The 19,480-nt window shown below is 31.7% G+C and overlaps 3 protein-coding genes across 4 annotated transcripts; 2 read left to right on the top strand and 1 right to left on the bottom strand.

The window, feature by feature from the left end:
- Window positions 1-56: 56 nt before the first annotated feature.
- On the bottom strand, window positions 57-11,834 carry Bm6796 (Zinc finger protein 294., putative; the record flags this gene model as incomplete). The annotated part of the gene is made up of 29 exons (XM_043082183.1): window positions 57-119; window positions 363-530; window positions 840-1,031; window positions 1,275-1,359; window positions 1,449-1,584; window positions 2,006-2,047; window positions 2,213-2,508; window positions 2,762-2,860; window positions 3,197-3,393; window positions 3,486-3,623; window positions 3,945-4,080; window positions 4,396-4,567; window positions 4,827-5,031; window positions 5,192-5,479; window positions 5,754-5,871; window positions 6,173-6,281; window positions 6,542-6,617; window positions 6,736-6,807; window positions 7,204-7,410; window positions 7,946-8,242; window positions 8,371-8,526; window positions 8,595-8,730; window positions 8,943-9,059; window positions 9,372-9,616; window positions 9,926-10,094; window positions 10,286-10,467; window positions 11,062-11,253; window positions 11,463-11,657; window positions 11,799-11,834. The coding sequence occupies 29 exons, from the start codon at window positions 11,832-11,834 to the stop codon at window positions 57-59; spliced, it is 4,524 nt and encodes a 1,507-aa protein (XP_042938117.1).
- A 1,503-nt stretch (window positions 11,835-13,337) lies between these two features.
- Bm3768 (Yip1 domain containing protein) lies at window positions 13,338-15,479 on the top strand (the record flags this gene model as incomplete). The annotated part of the gene is made up of 6 exons (XM_001898355.1): window positions 13,338-13,452; window positions 14,117-14,206; window positions 14,342-14,463; window positions 14,661-14,738; window positions 15,030-15,206; window positions 15,318-15,479. 6 exons carry the CDS (start codon window positions 13,338-13,340, stop codon window positions 15,477-15,479), a joined length of 744 nt encoding a protein of 247 aa, XP_001898390.1.
- Window positions 15,480-16,347: 868 nt separating this feature from the next.
- Window positions 16,348-18,512, top strand: Bm10512 (the record flags this gene model as incomplete). 2 transcript variants are annotated; one of them, XM_043082184.1, is made up of 7 exons in its annotated part: window positions 16,348-16,449; window positions 16,689-16,790; window positions 17,077-17,187; window positions 17,395-17,523; window positions 17,729-17,857; window positions 18,082-18,194; window positions 18,350-18,512. In XM_043082184.1, the coding sequence occupies 7 exons, from the start codon at window positions 16,348-16,350 to the stop codon at window positions 18,510-18,512; spliced, it is 849 nt and encodes a 282-aa protein (XP_042938118.1). The 2 variants fall into 2 exon arrangements, with proteins under 2 accessions (XP_042938118.1, XP_001898389.1); XM_001898354.1 differs by having other exon boundaries at window positions 18,088-18,194.
- Between the last annotated feature and the right edge of the window lie 968 nt (window positions 18,513-19,480).

Below are 19,480 nucleotides of genomic sequence, written 5' to 3' on the forward strand. Positions count from 1 at the left end.
GCAAATATAAGCATTCACGAATCAATTAAATTACATTGTCTTTTCGATTTACATTGCTAATGAAATGAAGCTCTGCATAAGGGACATGTTGACTGATTGCTTGAATCGAACCATTTGTACTGCAAATAATAAATTGAAATCGAATTAATAAGCATCATAAGTTAAATGGCAGTAAAATATAAGTTTCTACAAACTACACTATCAAGTGATGGAACACCTTTTTTAATATGAATACATATTCTTTCATTTAGTTTTAATAGGTTTAACACACTTACATTATGTCACAAAGAATGATTTTCAACAAATGCACAACCGTACTACTTCTTGAACACTAGAAAAAGATGAAAATTATATTAACTTACAAGACAATCAGAATGAAATCGTTTTTTACATTGTTTGCATCGTACCCGTGGTAACTGATAAGTCCTTGAATGAACAGTCATCATGCAAATGGTGCAATCTTCTGCACCCTCCATATGCTTCTCGATATTACCTGCCCACATTAATACTGCATCCACAATGGAACCATTCTGCAACAACAACAATTGACGCATTATGAGCTATCAGAACATGAAGATATATGCAATTCTGTATAGCAATTCTAATAGATAATTTTATTTGCGATCCTCGCTCATCTCTAAGAGATACAAAGTATCTAAAAACAAATAAGCAGATCAATTAAAGCTTTAACAACATTCTGCAATAGCGCAACAACTATCAGTTCGTTAAAATGTTTTCAAGCCCAACACACTAAAATTCGAAAGATGAAATGATCTCTTTATTGAATGGATCATGGTGTAATATAAATCAATATTGTATAAATTATGAAAATATAATACCTGATGAGTAAGGAACATTGTAAGCTGCAAAAGCCATTTCCTTCTTGTTTCCCGACTTACGATGGCTCTTTCATCCTCAATCAAGGGGATGCTGAGTGGATAATCTACGGGATATTCTATCGTTAGAGTCATAGTCGAATCTTCCAAATCGTATTCTGCCACAATTTGTCGAGCTGCTCGCAACAATCGAACCTGCAAAGGCTAGATGAGTCCTACTAGCATTGTAATTAACTGCTAAGAAATGACAGCAGTAGAATTAAATTACGTCTCAAAAGTCGTCGTCTGTTCTCTGTACAACTTTTCGTGGAGGCAACATTTTCAAATTTCAATCTCATCTAATCTTTGTAAAGTGTAAATAGAAGCAACAGCGAGCATATAAAAAATTAACAAAAACATACTAAAAATTCTGTGATAAAAAAAGAGAACTATCAATACTTTTAATTTATTCGGTATTTCACGAGATGTAAACTGATTACACTCTGCTTTCCAGATCATTTGACTGATTGATTTGGTTACAAATCTAAAAAGGAATTACATTTAATTTATATTTGTTTAAAAGTATAGGTAAGCAAAGAATACAACAATGTAAAAAAAAAAAAAAAAACGAACGATTTGCAAATAGTAGCAGCGGCACGAGGTAGCTTTATATACCATTGACGTACTATTGCCGGTAGTATTCCGCAAGTACTGTAGAATAACCGAAAAGCATATCGTGGCAATAATGATTTTATTTCATTCCAATAATCTAAAATCTATATATTCCACTCGCCTATTTGGGTTATTTTTTGCGCAATAACTAATCTATTGAATATTTTATATGTTGATTTGAAAAAAAAAAAAAAAAAAAAAAAACAATGACAAATGCCTCGCACTTCATAAACCGAATTAAGATATTAGCACATCGAAAAACTTTATCCAGAAATATATTAAAAACGGTCATTTCAGCTCAACCTTCAATGGTATTTTTATTCCAACCAAAACTAGAAGTTATTTCAAACTAACAATTAAACAAAATATAAGTTACAATACTTTCTAAATGCTGACCATCGTTAATTTCCCTGCTATATCTTTTGTTTATCTCTTTCCTTTTTTTAAAAAAAGTTTCGGAAAAAAAAAATTTTTTTTTCAAAGAAAGTATTGGATAAAGCATTGAAAAATGGGTATACCTCGTTTAGCAATATCCGTAACTTCCACAGTGATATTCACACCTGTAAAAGAATTCATCACTTTGCTGTTTCTAATTACCAGCGCAGAACGTATCTTTTTAATTTCCATTATGTGTAGATTTCAAAGAGCAGAACAATCTTCCATTTTTCTAAAAAAAAAAAAAAAAAAAAAAAAAAAAGAAAGAAAAAACGATTGGAAAAACTTACAAAGATGAGGATCCGAAAGAAGAGAAAACAAATGAGGCATGATCTGATCGATGTATGGACCCATAGCACTGCAATATGCTACCCTTTCGAGCAGATCAAACTGACTCAAAGAACTGATAAAAGCATCCCAAATAAGCAATTTCGGTGGCAAAATACAATTGCCTATCACTGTATCATCCAAAATTCTCGTGAATGGCACTGGCAAGCGTTTTTGATAATTGGAGGGAAGCTTCTCATCTCCTAGATTATTTTCTTCGTTTTGCTTATTTTGTATCTTCAACATGTCCTTTGTTAATCTGTAGAAAAGAAAATTTTCAATGACAAAGGGTTTGTGAATAAAATCAACAACACTAAAAGGGAGGATACTACTAGCTGATAATTTCATAAGTACTGATAATTTCATAAGTTTGTACACATCACCGACTTCTCTGCAAGGCAGATGAAGAATTTAACAAATGAAACAAGTAAAACATAGAAAGAAACCATTGAATCAAACAAAATTATCAGGAAACTGACATCTTTTGTAACAAAAATATGAAATTAACATACAACTTCAGTATTTTCAGTGCAGCAATTTGAACATCCGGAAAAGGCCAGTTGATGAGTGTGTGCAAGGGTATGATGACTGACTGCAGATGTTCATCATAGCTGGAAACGATTGTTCCACAATTACAATCAATAAAAATTATTTTACGAGCATTTTCTCTAACTTCTTGAAATCAATCAATAGTGCTATGATAAATAAATTACAAATAGAGTCATTTCGCAATTCCAAGTGCTTTTTCATCAACTGTTCATTCTAATATTGTACTACGATACTCTGACGATCAATGGATCTAACAATTCTTTCAATGACCCAGTTGTAATTGACGTATAAAACGAATGTTGTACTTTAAACATTTTGCTAATTAATAAAACTTAGATTAGACACTAACCACAGAATTATAATTAAGTGTAGGCATTCTAATATATCTATAATTTTACTTCAGGAGATCCAACTCGACATCGAAAACAGACGGTAATGGAACAGTTCGAATAAATTCTTCGGTTGTGTAACTTATTGATAAACAAAGAGCGTTCTGAAGAGCCATCAAATGAGAACTTTCTTGATATGAAGTCAGCCCAAAGAACCATATGAGCAAAATATTTTGCGCTGTAGGACAGAAGAAGTCTGACCAATCCTAAAATTAAAAATTTATGTAAGAATTCAGATGAAAATTGAATGCAACAATTATCATGAAATTCAGTTTTTTGCTTCGTTGATAATGCAAACCTGTCTGAAAGGTGCTAATTCGACATCATCTTTAGTGTTATCAATCATTTGAGCAAATTCATTGAATAATTTCACAGACATGCTGCTAAATAACAAATAAGATCTTGATTTACACTGCCCCCAAAATTCATTAGCACTCTGAAATCAACAGAGATAATGCATGGTTCTCAGTGGATTAATGCTGCACTGATACAACTTTTTATTTGATATTTCTTTTCATCAGCCAGTTATGGCAGAAACTAATGTATACGTAGAATAAGTAAGGGTGCTTTAACAAAAAGATTTACATAACTACTTGCTTCGATAACGATACTACTGCATTTTGATCAAGGGATATTAGGATTTTTGCTGCTACAACCTATACGCTCTTATTAACAAAGAATAGTGCATTTCACTGATAAAACTCAATATATTTCTAGAACAATTTATAGCTTATTGCAAACAAATCATCAAGCATACTTCGAGAGATGTAATTAATGCACAACATAAGAAATCTCTCATGGAGGTATCCATTTGCCGTAGATATGGACAACAACGAGTTAGGAAACGAAGAATGGCGCAATTAAATATATTTTGTTTTTCATCATCCTCCATCCTGTATAAAAACAGTAGCATCATCAAAACAATAATTGACCAGTTGTTTAGATGATGCTTTCATTAAATTAATGAGGTCGAATAAAGAATATAGTTGCACGCTATTAAGTTTCATTCAACGTTTTTTAAATATCATACCATGTTGAAAATCAAGATTTCCTAAACTCTAAATAAAGTGCAGCTAGCGTACTCAACAAAGCAAAAACAACTGATCTGGGATAAAAAAGATGAGATTTATTATTTCTAGATGTAATATGTTTTTACCTTATTCAGGAAAAATCGTTGGCTGAAAGAATAAAAAGAATCAAATAACTACTTATAAGTGAATAGATATTCCTCAAGTGTTGAGCGTCCTTCTACCATGAACTGAGTAAATAGTTGGAGCAAATTCACAGAATTTTCCGAAGATGATGTTATCTCAAAACGGCTTGTCCAATATTTCATAGAAATATAGGGATCACAATAATCGTCGCATACCAAGCTTGTATCTGAAAATAATAATGGGATATATATTCAATCTGAAAGCTTTTCCTTTTAATTTTTGAGAGCTTCAGACTTCTACAATTCTTCTGTCTGTATAGCCTTACAAAAACTTCTGATTTCTATTTTGGATAGATAAAAAAACATTACAAAAAGGAAGGATAAACAAACCAAAATCAAGTTACTGATCAGACTTTTTTAGTTACTATAAATGCAGATCCTGACTTAAATAAATAGGAACGTGAACCTTTACAATAAAAAAAGAACCTTGTAAGCGAAGAGCTGCGGAACAAAATGTGATTCCATATGGATCCAAGTTCTCTGAAGAAACTTTAAACAGTGCCTCAACTTTTTCCGCGCATAAGCTATTTGCTAATGAGCGCAGTGTAATGAACAGACATAATGATTCATTTCCTTTGGCAATCAGTGAGATACATTCAGAAACAATGTTCTCCACAAGCTGCCCATTCACCTGGAACAATATAATTAGTTAGAATCAGAACTACTAACTAATTTCTTGGAACATTTTTTCACAATGCTCTACATGTCATTTGTAATGAAACATGTCGGTGATATTTTGGATAAAGAAGAAATAAATAAAAGCTACTACGAAAATAAAGAAATAAACAAACCAAAACTAAGTTTTTGATCAAATTTTTTAAGTTTGCTCCTGTGTCAATGAGTTTCTCGTTGCATACTGTATTTATGGATGCTAATGATGAAACAGCAATAGCATAAAGGAAGCTTGTGGTACAGTATCTCATGTTTTGTTCAAGTACCATGTCGAGATAGCTTGTTATAAATACAGCATAACCAAGATGAGGTAACAATGTGAAATTATCGTCCATATTTTCATTAAACAACGATTTAATTATTGGTGAAGCAAGACATTCCTGGGCATCCATTATTTCTAAGCCATACTACAAAGATAAAAACGCTTGGGTTTTAATTTATTTACTGACAAATTTATTTACTGACAAGCTAGTTTCTAGTATCCCAGAGTTTTTTCTATGTTTTTATTAATATTACAACTAATATGCAGCGTCTCAGAAGAATTTTGTGTAATTCAAAAAATAGTGCCCAAATAGTTCGAACTTTTTAAAAATACAACTAAAAGATCATCTATTTGTTTAGCTTTCCCTTAAATACTACGCATTATCATTTTAAAGACTCAGTATTATTAAAAATAGATACCATTTTATCGAGAACAGATAACTTATCAACCAAATCGGCAGTACTAATAATAAAATAAGTTACAGATGAAGATGGCAATGAAGTAGCAATTGTTGTCGCAATTTCAATGTCAGAGCGACTAAAAAAAAAGTAAATAATAAAATAAGTTACTTAACAATGCAAACAAAGCAGACTAACATGACAGAGTTTTCGAAGCGTTGCTCTGTGGAATATAATATTATAAAAAAATATATCTCAATTTGAGAATAGTAAAAAAATGTTTTAATTCCGAAATGCAATATATTTTATGCCCCAGTTTAAATTCATGACAAAGAATTCTCAGATTTGTTTTTGCAGGAAAGATTGACTTGATATTCAATGCAATAAAAATGAAATTTCCATCGGATATCCGACAGTTTCATTCAAAGCTTACAACATACTCAAACTGAAGTAAGTCGGTTGATTTAATTTTATTGCTAATAGTTTGTGCTACTGATTTCATATCCATATTGGATGAAACCATCACTTTAACTGTTTCGTTTATGACTTCTGAAATCATACTTAAACATAAGGAAATGTGCAAATTCTTTGAATTAAAATGTGTTTGTGACTGCTCAACTAAGAATCAATAGCTGAATAATCAAGAAATAGAATGAAAATGCTCATAAAATGCTCAACTCAGCATGTTAATAGAAATTTTTATTATCTTCTACTATACTAACACTAACTTGTTCAACGCTTTAGTGAGGAAAATATAATAAAGTCGCACTCTGTTATATCCTGCTCAAATAATCAAACTGAATCACAACCTGCAGATGGCTCTTGCAATTCGAAAAATTGTCCAACAATAAGGTCAACAAGTTTGCTCCGCAAATGTTCAGAAATCTACAATATAACAGTTTTTCTCGCGAACTCATAATAGTAAATATATAACAATTATTCTCACAGAACTTTAAAATCCATCAAAAAAGAGAAAAAAAGAATATGAAACAAATTTTAATACCTCTCGACCTCGTTTATTTAACACTGTTATAAGCAATTGTTGATCAATCTGATAACAATTCTCTACCAAGACCTCAACATCCAAAATTTACATTAATTCACACACTATATATCTACATCTGTTAAAGGCAGATGCATATATTCAGAGTTTCTAATTTTTTCATCGGTTTTGCTTTGGACTTCGCCTAGTCTTGTTGCACTTACTTGTTTTCCCATCCTTAGAAATCTAATCATTAGAAAACTATGGTACCATTTGTTCTAATAGCTATGTATAACTAAAAATTTCGCTGATATTAGGATATAAATATATATCCTAATATCAGCGAAATTTTTAAATATATATAAATATAAATATATATAAATATATATGTATTAATATATACATAAATTAACATATTGCTTGTAGATGTAACATATAGATGAATATAATTATTTATTTTAAAAGATATTAAATAAGTTACAAACTTACTTGCTGCAAAGCTGTATCAAAATCAGGAAACGACGTAGCGATATCCATAAGAATGTCCCAACGTTTCAAATCAGATTGACGAACACAAAATCGCATAGCTCTTACAAGCAATAGATCATCAGTAATAAAATGTGCTGCGAAACATCTGTCCTTGTCTAGTAACCCAAAAGCAATTAGAAATCGAATGGATGTCAATTCGTCATTAGTCTGCAACGAAAGTACATCTTAGTAACCCTTAGAAGCTTTTTTAATCAAAAACACAATTTCCTTATAATATATGCACTCCAACTCACAATGGTAACTTTGAAACTGAACTCCAATATTTCTTAAACTCCAATATTTCTTAACTTGATTCAGATGGAACTCCACTATTTCTTAATCAGATCCAGTTTCAAAATTTCGATTTTTAATTCGTTTCTCAAATGAGTTGATAATTCCGAAGTATTGAACACTGCAAAACTAGTTCTCTTGAAAAAGGAATCCCGAGAACAGAGAAATAAAGGTTCTGCAAGGATGTCCAGCAAAACCAATCCTTCCCGAATTCCTTATTAAAGAAACAATTAAAGAAATTAAATCGACTCTACAGCTTGCAACAAAAGATTTCTCCAAAAAAAGAAAAAAATTATTTCTCTATCCAAACGTAATTCTTTAGCATTGAAAGGAAGATATACGGACAATAACTATGAAGAAAGCGCTTAGAACTCTCATTACATTTTCAATAAAACATTTTCAAATACCATACCTTATAGAATTCTGTAATGGGCTTGTCAAATTTCGCGCTAAATTTTATCAGTAACTTCAGCATGAGAAGTGCTGCATCTTCAGCATCTTTCCAGTTAATTTTGCTCGAAATAGCTTGACAGAGATCAATCTCAGAAGCGATCTTATTCAGTATGTCATCATCACACTTTTCCATCACACTATAAATCAATTTCTGGCTAGCATGTACATGTGTGAGCAACTGCGCTATGAAATGTGACCAAACAGGTTCTACTTCGTCATAAAATAACTCCTCGATTAATGGTCCCGTAGATGAAAGCTGAAAAAATGAAAATGACTGCAGAGAAAAATAATTACTGAGCAATTATCAGTTTTTTTTTTTTAAAAAAATTTTTTTCTTTCAACATAACATTCACAAAATATACATGTTTCAATACAAAAGAATACCTCATTCAAAAGATGATCCTGAATTTGATTACGTAGTCGATCTGCAATCTGCGAATTTCGGAACCATTTACTGATAATACGTCCTGGCAAATGCACCATTTTCTTGACTAATGACTTGTCATTCCAGTTCAAAGTGCACTTCATCGCAATCCACACCTAAACTTTTATAGTATATAACAACCATTACAATAAAATGAAGCAAACTGAACAACAAAAAAAAAAACCTTTTCAATAAATTCATCCACAATAATATCCAAATCATTAACACACCGATTCATAGTCCACCAAATCCCAAATTCAGTGAATTCTGCAAAAGTATTTACCCAAGCAACACATGGAAACGATAATTTCCAAGGCATCCTAAAAGCACGAATCATTAAATACTTTGCTTCACAAGATCATACATTAACAGTTTTAACATAGCTGAATTCTAACCCCGCTTAACATATTTTCCCTCCAATACCCAATCACAAAAAAAACATGCATCATGAACTAGCACTAAACTAATTTATCGCAGTTGAATAGAATTTACAATAATCAAATCGCAGTTGAATAGGTTAAAAAACAATTACCCATCGAAAAAAGCACTTAGTATTCTCTTCAGCAGCTCTTGACCTTCAATCGCCACCTTCTTATCAAGCACAGCTTTTATTACAGGTATAAAAATCGTTGAAATATGGTTCCAAAAGCTACAACAATAACATCTATTTATCTACTTTCCCCATACTGCATTTATTTACATTTTATATGTTTGCCAACTTATCTCTATCAATGTTTTGACATTAGAAACAACATCATCTATATTTCTGTTTTAAGCTCTACAAAAAATGAGTCACAAATTTCCCTTTATAAAATGGCATTTTGTAAATTAGGCATATTAATAAAAGCTTGTATGGTAACATGATAAAGTGTGCTCTCAATGAAATTATGATAGCTGGTCACAAATTACAGTGTCGATCTTTTGCTAATAATTTAAATTTTATAATAAACTGAACGCTTACTTTTTTTTGCGCCTTATCAATGATATGACACGATTTACCACTACGTTATCAATATCTAATACAGTAAAGAGCACGTCCGCCTTGGTCATTTCAAGAATGAGAAGAGCAGATGCGCGACCGACATTCCTGTCGATACTGTCCAGGTGAGCTAGTGCCGTAGTCGGCAAGGCACTATTTAATATTACCTCCCATCCGTTAAGTAATGACGCTACGCGACTTGCTAAGATCATTGTAGCACTAACAATCTGAAGCATTCATTAATGTAAAGGCAGAATAAAGTAGCTCCAAGATGGACGAGGATACTCTTAAGAAACTATCATAATCCTCAGCTTTCTTTCTTAAAGAAGATTCGAATAATCATATACCGAATATATATATTTAATAATAATAATAATAGAAAATGGACAGGAATAGGAGCGAAATTAAGATAAGTAAAATAAGAATGAATTATAAGTAACTGTATCCAAAGTAATTTCGGTAAAACATAAGTTGGCGATAGAATGACATACAAAGAAAAACAAAATAATGCTAAGTTATTTTAAATATGAAATCACCTGAGAAGATGATGTTAACAGTCGTCTATATGATCGGTTATTGAAAAAATCAATTATTCGATTACGCTGTTCATCGCTAAGAGACTGCGTACAAAACCAATGAAGATATTGCAAGCTTTGTGAAGCAAGCCTCACGTAACGCTGTTCTTCAGTCTCCTCTTCCTCACATCTTCAATAAGTAAATCTTGAGAAGTCTAATTACAAAAAATAGAAAACTCTGAGGACAATTTTTCGAACTTTTTTTCTTAAACAAAATACACCAAAACAATTTCATTTTTGACTTTATCGTCCTTTGCTCAGATTATTCTTAATTAAATAGAAAAAAACAGAACAGGAAATCAGTATAATAACAAATGGCACCTAAGTAACAACGAATGTTTGCCACTGATAAACTTAAGAGCAATTACACACGCTGGTTCCTTGAACATTTCTATAAGAATACCATATTTCTCATTAGGAAAACAGTCCACTAGCATGCTTCTTGATTCGTTGGCTACTTGGGAATAACTATCGTGCATCATTAATATTACATAAGATACAACCTGCAAATTTGCATTTTTGTTTCAATAAGAAATTTTTCCGTGAAAGCTTTTGGAATGCTAAGTCGATATCTCTACAAAAGCTGTGAAAGTTCTTCATTTTTATTCAGATTTAGGTCAATTAAAAAGCTAAAATCACTGAATTTGAGTTTGTTGACAATTAATTTATAGACTGTTATTTTTTCTCTAGTTTTTTTTTTTTTTTTTTTTTTTGGAGATTTAATTATTCTTTGGCGGAATTTTTCGTTTGTTTTCTTTTCTTTGTTTCGTGGTTTCATTATATTGATATTTTGATGATTTTTTTAAATGTTATTTTCTTTACTTTTTAGTTTGTCTTTTGTCATATTAGTATAATTATTTTCATTATCTTTAATTTTCGATCAAACGATTACATATTATGAAGAGATTTTATTTAATCTTCTAAACTAATTTTGTTACTCATTATAAATAATAAAAATAGATGAATATTACTTTTATTATTTTCGGAAATTCTAGATTAGTGATATGATAATTTGCAAAGTTCTGATTTGAAGCATTATATGATCGAATATTGGAATATAACATTATTATCACAACATCACTACGAAAAATTCTAACCTTTTCTAGATATGGTTCACAGTTTTTTTTCAGTTTTTTGATATAATCCCCCAAGACACGGATTACATTAGATCTAACTGTTACCGTTGTATCAAAAGCTAGTCTAGGAAATAAGACAGCAAAATGTTTGAAACTTTTCCGGACATCATCGAATGCTACTTCATCAATCAGTCGTCTCAATTCTTTCAGTCCCTGAAAAAAATGATTGCATTATTGATGGAGTAATAAACGTAAGTAATATTATAGTAAAAATGATGCCAAATCTACTTACGGTTATATTCATATCTTAAAAACCACATTCAATCTGAATTAAAAATTGTCATAAAGACTTCAAATTTACAATGTTTTGAAAAAAATTGTACAGTCAAAAGTACATATTTAAGTCCAAAAATGGCATGTACTTTTTCCCGAGTATGTAAATCTCTTTTCGTGGTTTTTCTCAAAGCGATCTGAATTTCAGCATCAAAGAAATTCTCGTCTGCATCACGATTCTCTAACGAAGTTGTCGTAAATGGCTCACAATCACCAAATGTTACAATCTGTAGTGGATGTCCAGAATTGGTCAGTAATTCTGCAGCATGGGCACTGCTTGCTGCCTGTAAAAATTCATGAATTTTCAAATAATTCCAGTAAGCCAATTATTTGCTATACAGTACAGCTGAAACTGCTTAATACCTTTTTTCCCTTTCTACTGTAACCTTTAATCATGATAATTGTAACTGAAACAGTGACTTTACCTGAGCATTTCCTTTTCGACGTTGATGTTTGCTCATTGTCCTCAAAAAGCAAGGATAAGCAGAAATGTAAAAAAGAATATGAATTGAATATGAGCGCAAAGAATATTATCCTAATGAGTTACGTTTAACTTAAACGCAACCGTACGTCCTGAAAATATTAGCTCTTCTCTTTACAATGTATATTTTATTAGGTTAAAATTGTTCCATAAATTCGTTTTTCTAACAGAAGATAAACATGTGGTAGTAAATATATACATGTACTGTATAACGACATGCACTGCATACGGTTCCGTGTGCTACGTGTACTGAACCCTCTAATCTTCTATACTCCGTCATAACGTAAGATTAGCTTACTTACTACCCTTTCCTTTCTCCAACTTATAAAAACACGATGCGCTTTCATCAGCATCATTATGAACCTCGAATTTGCTTGTGAGAAACAAAGCAGATTGATGTTCTCTGCAAGGATATTATCGGTGATAAGTTTGTGGTTGAAATGCAGCTCTCACTTTTAAAAATGGTAGAGCAACGTCTGTAATTTCATGCATAACACATAACGTGCTTTCAGGGAATGAAAGTAAAATAATTTCTTCCTCTCCTCTAGATAAATTAGTAATTACAGATACCACATTTCACAAACTTGAAAAAACTGATAAAATAGAAATTGTTTGCAAATACTTTGACTCATTTCAACGAAGGAGGTAAAGAGGTAAAGATGTCAGCTAGGCAGCAGAAATGTCATCACTTCGCTAATAAAATTTGTAAACAAGAGAAAAGTAACAATCACTGAGGAAGAAATGCTTAAAATCGTACAGCTTGTAAAAATTAAGTTATCAAATGACGAAATAGAGCATTAATTACTCCAAAGAACTGACAACGTAGACTGGATACATAAAATTTTATTGCAAGTTACTAAAGACGTTTCCCTCTATACGCTATAGCATTATAGATAAGGATATTCACGTACGTGACGATGTTGTCAATTTCCAGAGCATAAAAGAGGAGATACTATCTAATACAAAATCTGATCATGCGTATTTTGTAGTGCCAAAATATGTACCTCCACTTACCTACAACATCGCTCCTTCCCGCTCTCCTTATTCCTTACTTCACGTACTTTGTTACCACTCTCATGACTACTGAAGCCTCTAAAACGTGTGCCTCCACGTCTCCTTACGCACGGTACCATATTCTCATGCTTCCGTCAAAAAAACGTGTATTGCATGTATCGTTGTATGCAACAAATCGTGAAAGTAGTTAGTTCTAAAGAGAACCAACAATTTCAATTCCTTATCGTGACTTGTTCTTTTCTAATATTGTGTGAGTGTGTATAATGTATAATGCTTGTCGCATGTCTGATTTCATGACGTAGCACACGGACGGAGTTGAATTAAGTTAGCGTATTTGTATCAGTTCTTCCTGCTTACTTTTCAAAATGACATTTTATATGTAAGGCATGTATGTCACCTTACTCTATTAGAAGTATTGATCAAGCATTCACAAAAACTGAAAATTGAATTTTTGCAAGTTGGAGAAGTGATGTCTCATTACTGGATCAATACTAATAATCAACAGAATAACTGGTACAGTAGTGAAGGAGGTGCCAGTTGGGGACAGTATGATAATAGCCAGCAACAGTCATCGGTCCCACAAGGTAAGATTTTTATATCATTTATGAGTGTATCGCAATTCAGTACCAACAATGTTTCTTTTTCTTCAGATGATAACAACTAAATTATTCCACCATTATTTCAAGGACGATTGAATAGACAGAAAGAGGAAAATATAATCAACTTGCGCTAAAGCTTTGTGTCTGCAATGATTTTATAACAAAAATGAAAGCATTAAAAATACTACTTGCACAGGGCAACAAGAGCCCGAAATATATGTATATATATGTTAAATACTGCAGCATTTTTACAACCACTTTTGAAAGAAGTAATTATGACGACTGAAGACAAGAAATGACTTCTTTGCATTTTCTTTACTGTGTGCTTAATGGCATTATGATAAATGAGCAAAGCCACTTAGATTGGATAAGCGAGTTTATTTATATATTAGACAGTTTCAGTTACAGAAGAATGTATAAGAATTTAAGATGTAAAACTATCATAACAGTGCATTTGTACTTTATTGTGTTTATTTTTTTAATTTAAGATTATTTCATTATTGTATAGCTGTAGATATAGCAAACACATGGTGGGTTTGATTAGTTAAGCTAGGAAGAGAAGAAATACAGCTCACTCCATTTAGATCGATTCCAGAATTTCCATCTTTGCATAATGTATTGTTTCGGAAAAAATTAAATTCTTATACAGGTTCAGTCTATTATGATCATTATCAGCAGCAGCAGACACAGAATACCAATTTATATAGCGGTCAGTACTTCATCCCTTCTCAGTTACAAGGTATTTCCTTTTTCATCATTTTGGTTTGTAACGAGCTGAAAACGATTACTGTTATGTTGAATTCTATCATTTTATCAATCAAAACTGGCCCTTTTTTGTTTTATAAATAATTTTCTCGTTTGCTTTTTGCTTCAGCTCCGCCCGCTGATAATTTCGAGATCGAACCACCACTATTAGAAGAGCTTGGCATCAATTTTAGCCATATCAGACAGAAAACATTTGCTGTGTTGAATCCTGTTGGCTCTGTGGCACCTGATGTAAGCTGTACTCTGCTAAACTGTCAGCAATTGTCAGCAATCTCAGACAATATATTTTAGATATCTCTTATAATGATTTTGCAGTAAGGAAACGCACTAAAACGGTATACCTAGCTTTGCTGAGAGTATGGTGTTAAGTGTGTAATTTTACATCTCATTTCATTTAAACTATAAAGACGAGATGTTGCATTTTTCAGGTAATTGCTGATCAAGACTTGGCAGGTCCGCTAGTATTTTGTCTTTTATTTGGTGCTGCTTTGTTGCTTCATGGAAAGGTAACTAATTTCAAAAAAAAAAATTTATGCTGATAACTTAAATATAACAAGTTCAGTTAAGCTTCATAAAACGTATCCATGTACTTCGTCAGAGTTGACCTTCCTGGAGCGAAAAGGATAGTTTGAAATATTAAGATTACTATATTTTGCTCTATCTTCGTTATATATATCCCGTTAATTTTATTCACAGCTGAGTCGAGCGCAACAGTAGAACCATCACTAAAAAGAAGTAAACTCTTTAGTCAGTAAAGATAAGAGATTTGAGCGCTTTACTTGATTTAGCCGTTCTAGATTCAATTTGGATATATTTATGGAATCGGTGCTCTGGGATGTGTTGGTGTATACGCTTTATTGAATTTAATGGCTGCTGATACTTCGATTTCCTTCACCTGTACGGCTAGCGTCCTTGGATATTGTTTACTGCCGATGGCTATTTTAAGCATGATAGCTGCAATTTTCTCTTTTCAGGTATCAATTAATTTTGATATCACATAAATGCATGATTTAAAAGAAATAAAAAGTTGGCAAAGCTCTAGTGACTACATTTAATATTATCTGTAATCCATTTCTTGTTTGTAGGGTATGCTAGGCTACTTGATAGCAAGCGCAGCTGTAATATGGTGCAGTGTTGCTTCATCTAAACTGTTTATAACGACATTGTCTTTGGATGGACAGCGATTGCTTGTTGCATATCCGTGTGCCTTGTTGTATTGTGTTTTTGCTCTTCTTGCTATCTTTTAAGTCATATCTTCTGTTGTCTTTATTAGTCTAACAGCTCGGTCATTAGTTGAAGTTACAAATTAGCTGCATTCTTCCGACATTTATTATATTGTTTTAGTTCTACTTATTGATCTTAGAGTCCGGTCTTACTTCCATTCTAGAGAAAAATAAATGAATAACAGGGAGAGATGTCTTTCATTAGTATATGCAAGAGCACTTTTTATTTTGTTTGGTCATTGGATACCTTTCATTGCTGTACAGTAATATACGTCAGTTTATATAACAAATGAAAGAGAAACTTACCGGTTGTTTTATATTTTAAGATGTAATTAGCCTGTTTTTATTTTATTAATGACAAAATTGCTATTGTACAACTTTAAATTTTTTTATATTGTAAATTAAAGATTGCTCATTTTTATGCTTCGCATTTAAAAGTATTGTGCTATATTCATTCATATTTGAAGAAGTCAAAGTACATTTTTATTTCCTCTTTTTTGCTGCATAACTAAGCATTCATAAGTTGTTTTAGCAAATTGTAGTTGAGGGTTAGATTGTTTGATTTACGAAGTGTGATGAAGATGGTTTGCTATATCGTTGTTGCCAGCGCGACAAGTTCTAGAGTTCCCTGATTTACAGATTTAAACTACAGCGATTATTTAAGTTTAAGAGTTTCGAATATGTGTGTCAGTCTGTTGCATCGATTAATCTATGACTGCTTATATTGGGTAAAGCTTGGGAACGCAGATTATGTGTTGAAGCTTTGCTTCGGTGTCTGCTGATGAGAACCACCGTAGTGTCTGATATTCCAAAGTTTCATCATTTTTTTTTTCTGTTATTGCAGATTCATTGAGCAAATTTTCGACTCCAGAAAGTGCGTAGAGAGAAAGTGATGATTGTTGGAAGTGAACTGAGTGATACTATTGCAAATATCAGTGAGGATGATGTGTGGATTGTGCATCCCATACCTGGTTATGTCGTTAAATTTAAGGAAGTACGGTTTTATTTTACTTGTTTGGTTTATGTTGGTTGAGATGTACTACTAAAGTGTATTGGGTTGTTAGTGTGTACAAAGTCATATGCCTAAAATTTAGTTATAACGTATATATATATTCTGTGATTACATCTGAAATTTATTTTAGCATCACTTTTAATGCTAAATGAAGCTTATTACATTAAAAGCATTATAACTCCAGAAAGCATTTATCGTCTTTTTTTTTTTTTTTTTTGAAGGTAAATTCCAATTGTCGCACGCTGTTTATGAAAGAGAAATGCAAACTTTTTTTAAATATCTGTCATTGCATGCAGTTACCTCCTCCAGAAGATCTCAGTGAGGTGTTTTTTTTTTTTTTTTTTTTTTGCTACCAGATGAATTGTAAGTCTGTAATGTGTGATACAAATGGCATTTGATAATTCGTTATACAAAAGACTAAGACTTGTAGATACAGTCAGATTTTGTATCGACTTGATTTTCTTTTTGATAAGTGGCTGAAAACTGTAGGAAAATAAAATTTTCTGAATCAGCTATAGACAGAGCGGATATCAATAGCGATTCCCATTGAACTTTTTTTTCGTTGATGAAGCGAATTTTTTAATTCTTTTTTTCTAAGAAAAATTGCAGGACGAAGTTGCAAAATTGTTGGATTCAAGTGATCCGTCAAAGTATCGCATACCATTATGTGTTGGTGATGTTGAAGTGGTTTTAGACAGAAAAGGAGAAGATTCTGTAAAGGTGATGCTCATTTGATAGTTGGAAGCAGGTATCATAGGTATATCTTAGGACCGTACTTGTGACTTGTTTCATTATAAGTGGGTTTCATGGCTTATTTCTTTCATTTACAGTTGATCTCTTTCTTTTATTCGTTCATATGATTAAGGATAATAAAGATTCTGTCATTCTTGATTTATGATTTCATTTTCAACGTTGTCCATGTTTTAGATAGATGTGATCGTTAACTCTACTTTTTATTTGGTGCAGCTCGAAAAAAGTGAATTTTTTCGACAGTTATTGCTACTGGTTATTTCAGAAGCAGTTGAGAAGAAGCATGATATTACGATCGATGTAAAGGTGTGTTTTTCAGAAATTATTTTTTAAGTTTTATCCATATTGACGCATTATTCCTCTTGCTAAATATTAATATTATATCAGCATCCCAAATTTGCTACCGAGGTTGCATCACAAATTTATTGAGAAGTTTCTCAATCTTTCATTTTTGATCGCTTGTCTCATTGGTGCAGTGTCTTTCCTAGTTCGTTAGACTCTTTATATTCAGGGAGCGATTAAATTAAAAAATCGAAAGTGTGTGGGTGATTTGAGTGCTCAGAGAATACGAAAAAAACCGCGAGAAGCATTTATAAGAGAAGTAGAATCAGTAAAGCAATCAGAAGGACCGATCCATGAGGTACCAAACTTTTCTATTGCTCTTCATTAGTTTTCATATTTCCGGGTACTCAACGCCTGTGTGTATATTGTATATATACATAGGCGTAAAGGACTTCACGGTTTTCATCAATGATTAATAAATATTGTGTAAAAACATGAAAAAAAAAGACATGATTGTTGAATGAAAAGTTCTAAACTTAATCTTTATGGTGTATATTTTGTAGAATTTGATTTGTGAATCAGTTGCAGCAATATTGTCTTCCAAAGAATTGCCTACTTATTCTTCGAGACGGCAGACAACTGGAGGTGAACTTGAAGCTTGCTAGTGTGGTACCATCGATAAAAAATACTGACAGGTTGTTGTAAATTTTATTATTACAATAAGAGAATGCTCTGCAAAAATTATAAGATCAAAATAAGTAATATTTAAATCAGGAGTTTAAGTACGAATTCCAGTATAATATAGAATGTGAAATTCCAGCAATTTCAATTTATGTATAGTGCTTTCTAGGTTGAATGTTCGGATGAATGACGATCATTTGTTAATCATACTTGATCGGAAACAAACAATCTTGGATATTTATTTTCCGGTAAAAGTAGACTATAAAAGAGTAGAAGCAAAACTATTGTTAGATGAAGGAATACTGCGGATTCTAACTCCTGTTATTTGGTGACCCCTGTTTGTTGTTATTATCTTTTCTTTAGGGAAGAAATTGATTATTTTTAGTCCTTTGTTTTGAATTTCAAACACGCTGTTGTTTCATCTGTACATCTTAGAGACACTATTGGAAACTAATTTTTCTGAAAAAACTGAACATTGAAATAAAGGTTGATAATTAGAGAAAAGAACTGCTTCAAAAGAAAACTACCTAATTTATTAACAAATTAGGTAATTTTTTTCTTTCTATTTTATTTTTAACATCTGCGCCTTCTTCCCAGTCATTTATTGAAATTCTGAACGCATGGTTTCTTGTTGTAGGGCTAAATTAATGGTATCTAAAAGGATTTTATAGTAGCAGCTACTGATGCTATAATGTCCTTCCAAGTAACGGCATCTCAATTCTGTTTAATTGCACTTTAGTTTACAAGAAAAAAGGTAACTGTAAAGTGATCCATGTGGTAATCTTTCGGTTTAACCTCATCCTGTTTTACTGTATATTTGAATATTTTTCTATAACTTATGTTCGATTTTGAGATGTATAATAAATGATTACACAAAATCCCCAAATTCTATGCCAGATGAAATAATATTATTTTATTTTATTGAAGGAACAATTTCCTTCGTTTACTTTTATTACAATATTGCTGAAGAAAGGAACTGTTTAAATCATGTTAAAGAGAAATGTCTTAAGTTGATTGCTGCCAAAAGAAAAATTCTTTTTTCTTCTTTGAAATATTTGATTTCAAATATTCATTTCACTTTTAATGATATATTTAATATTTTGATATTTGAAGATTGGAAGAATTATAAAAATTTGAAGTACAACTTTTTTCTGACCGCTAGTTTTCTTAGAATGATTTGAGATGTCTAAATTTGAGACTTAATGGATAAATATAGTATAAACAATATAGTTGTTTAATGTGTGTTTAGTTGCTACAATCTTGCAAATGGAATAAGCTCACTTTTGGGACCTTTTGTTGC

Source organism: Brugia malayi (assembly GCF_000002995.4).
Source record: "Brugia malayi strain FR3 genome assembly, contig: Bm_v4_Chr4_scaffold_001, whole genome shotgun sequence".
NCBI classification, from domain to species: domain Eukaryota; kingdom Metazoa; phylum Nematoda; class Chromadorea; order Rhabditida; family Onchocercidae; genus Brugia; species Brugia malayi.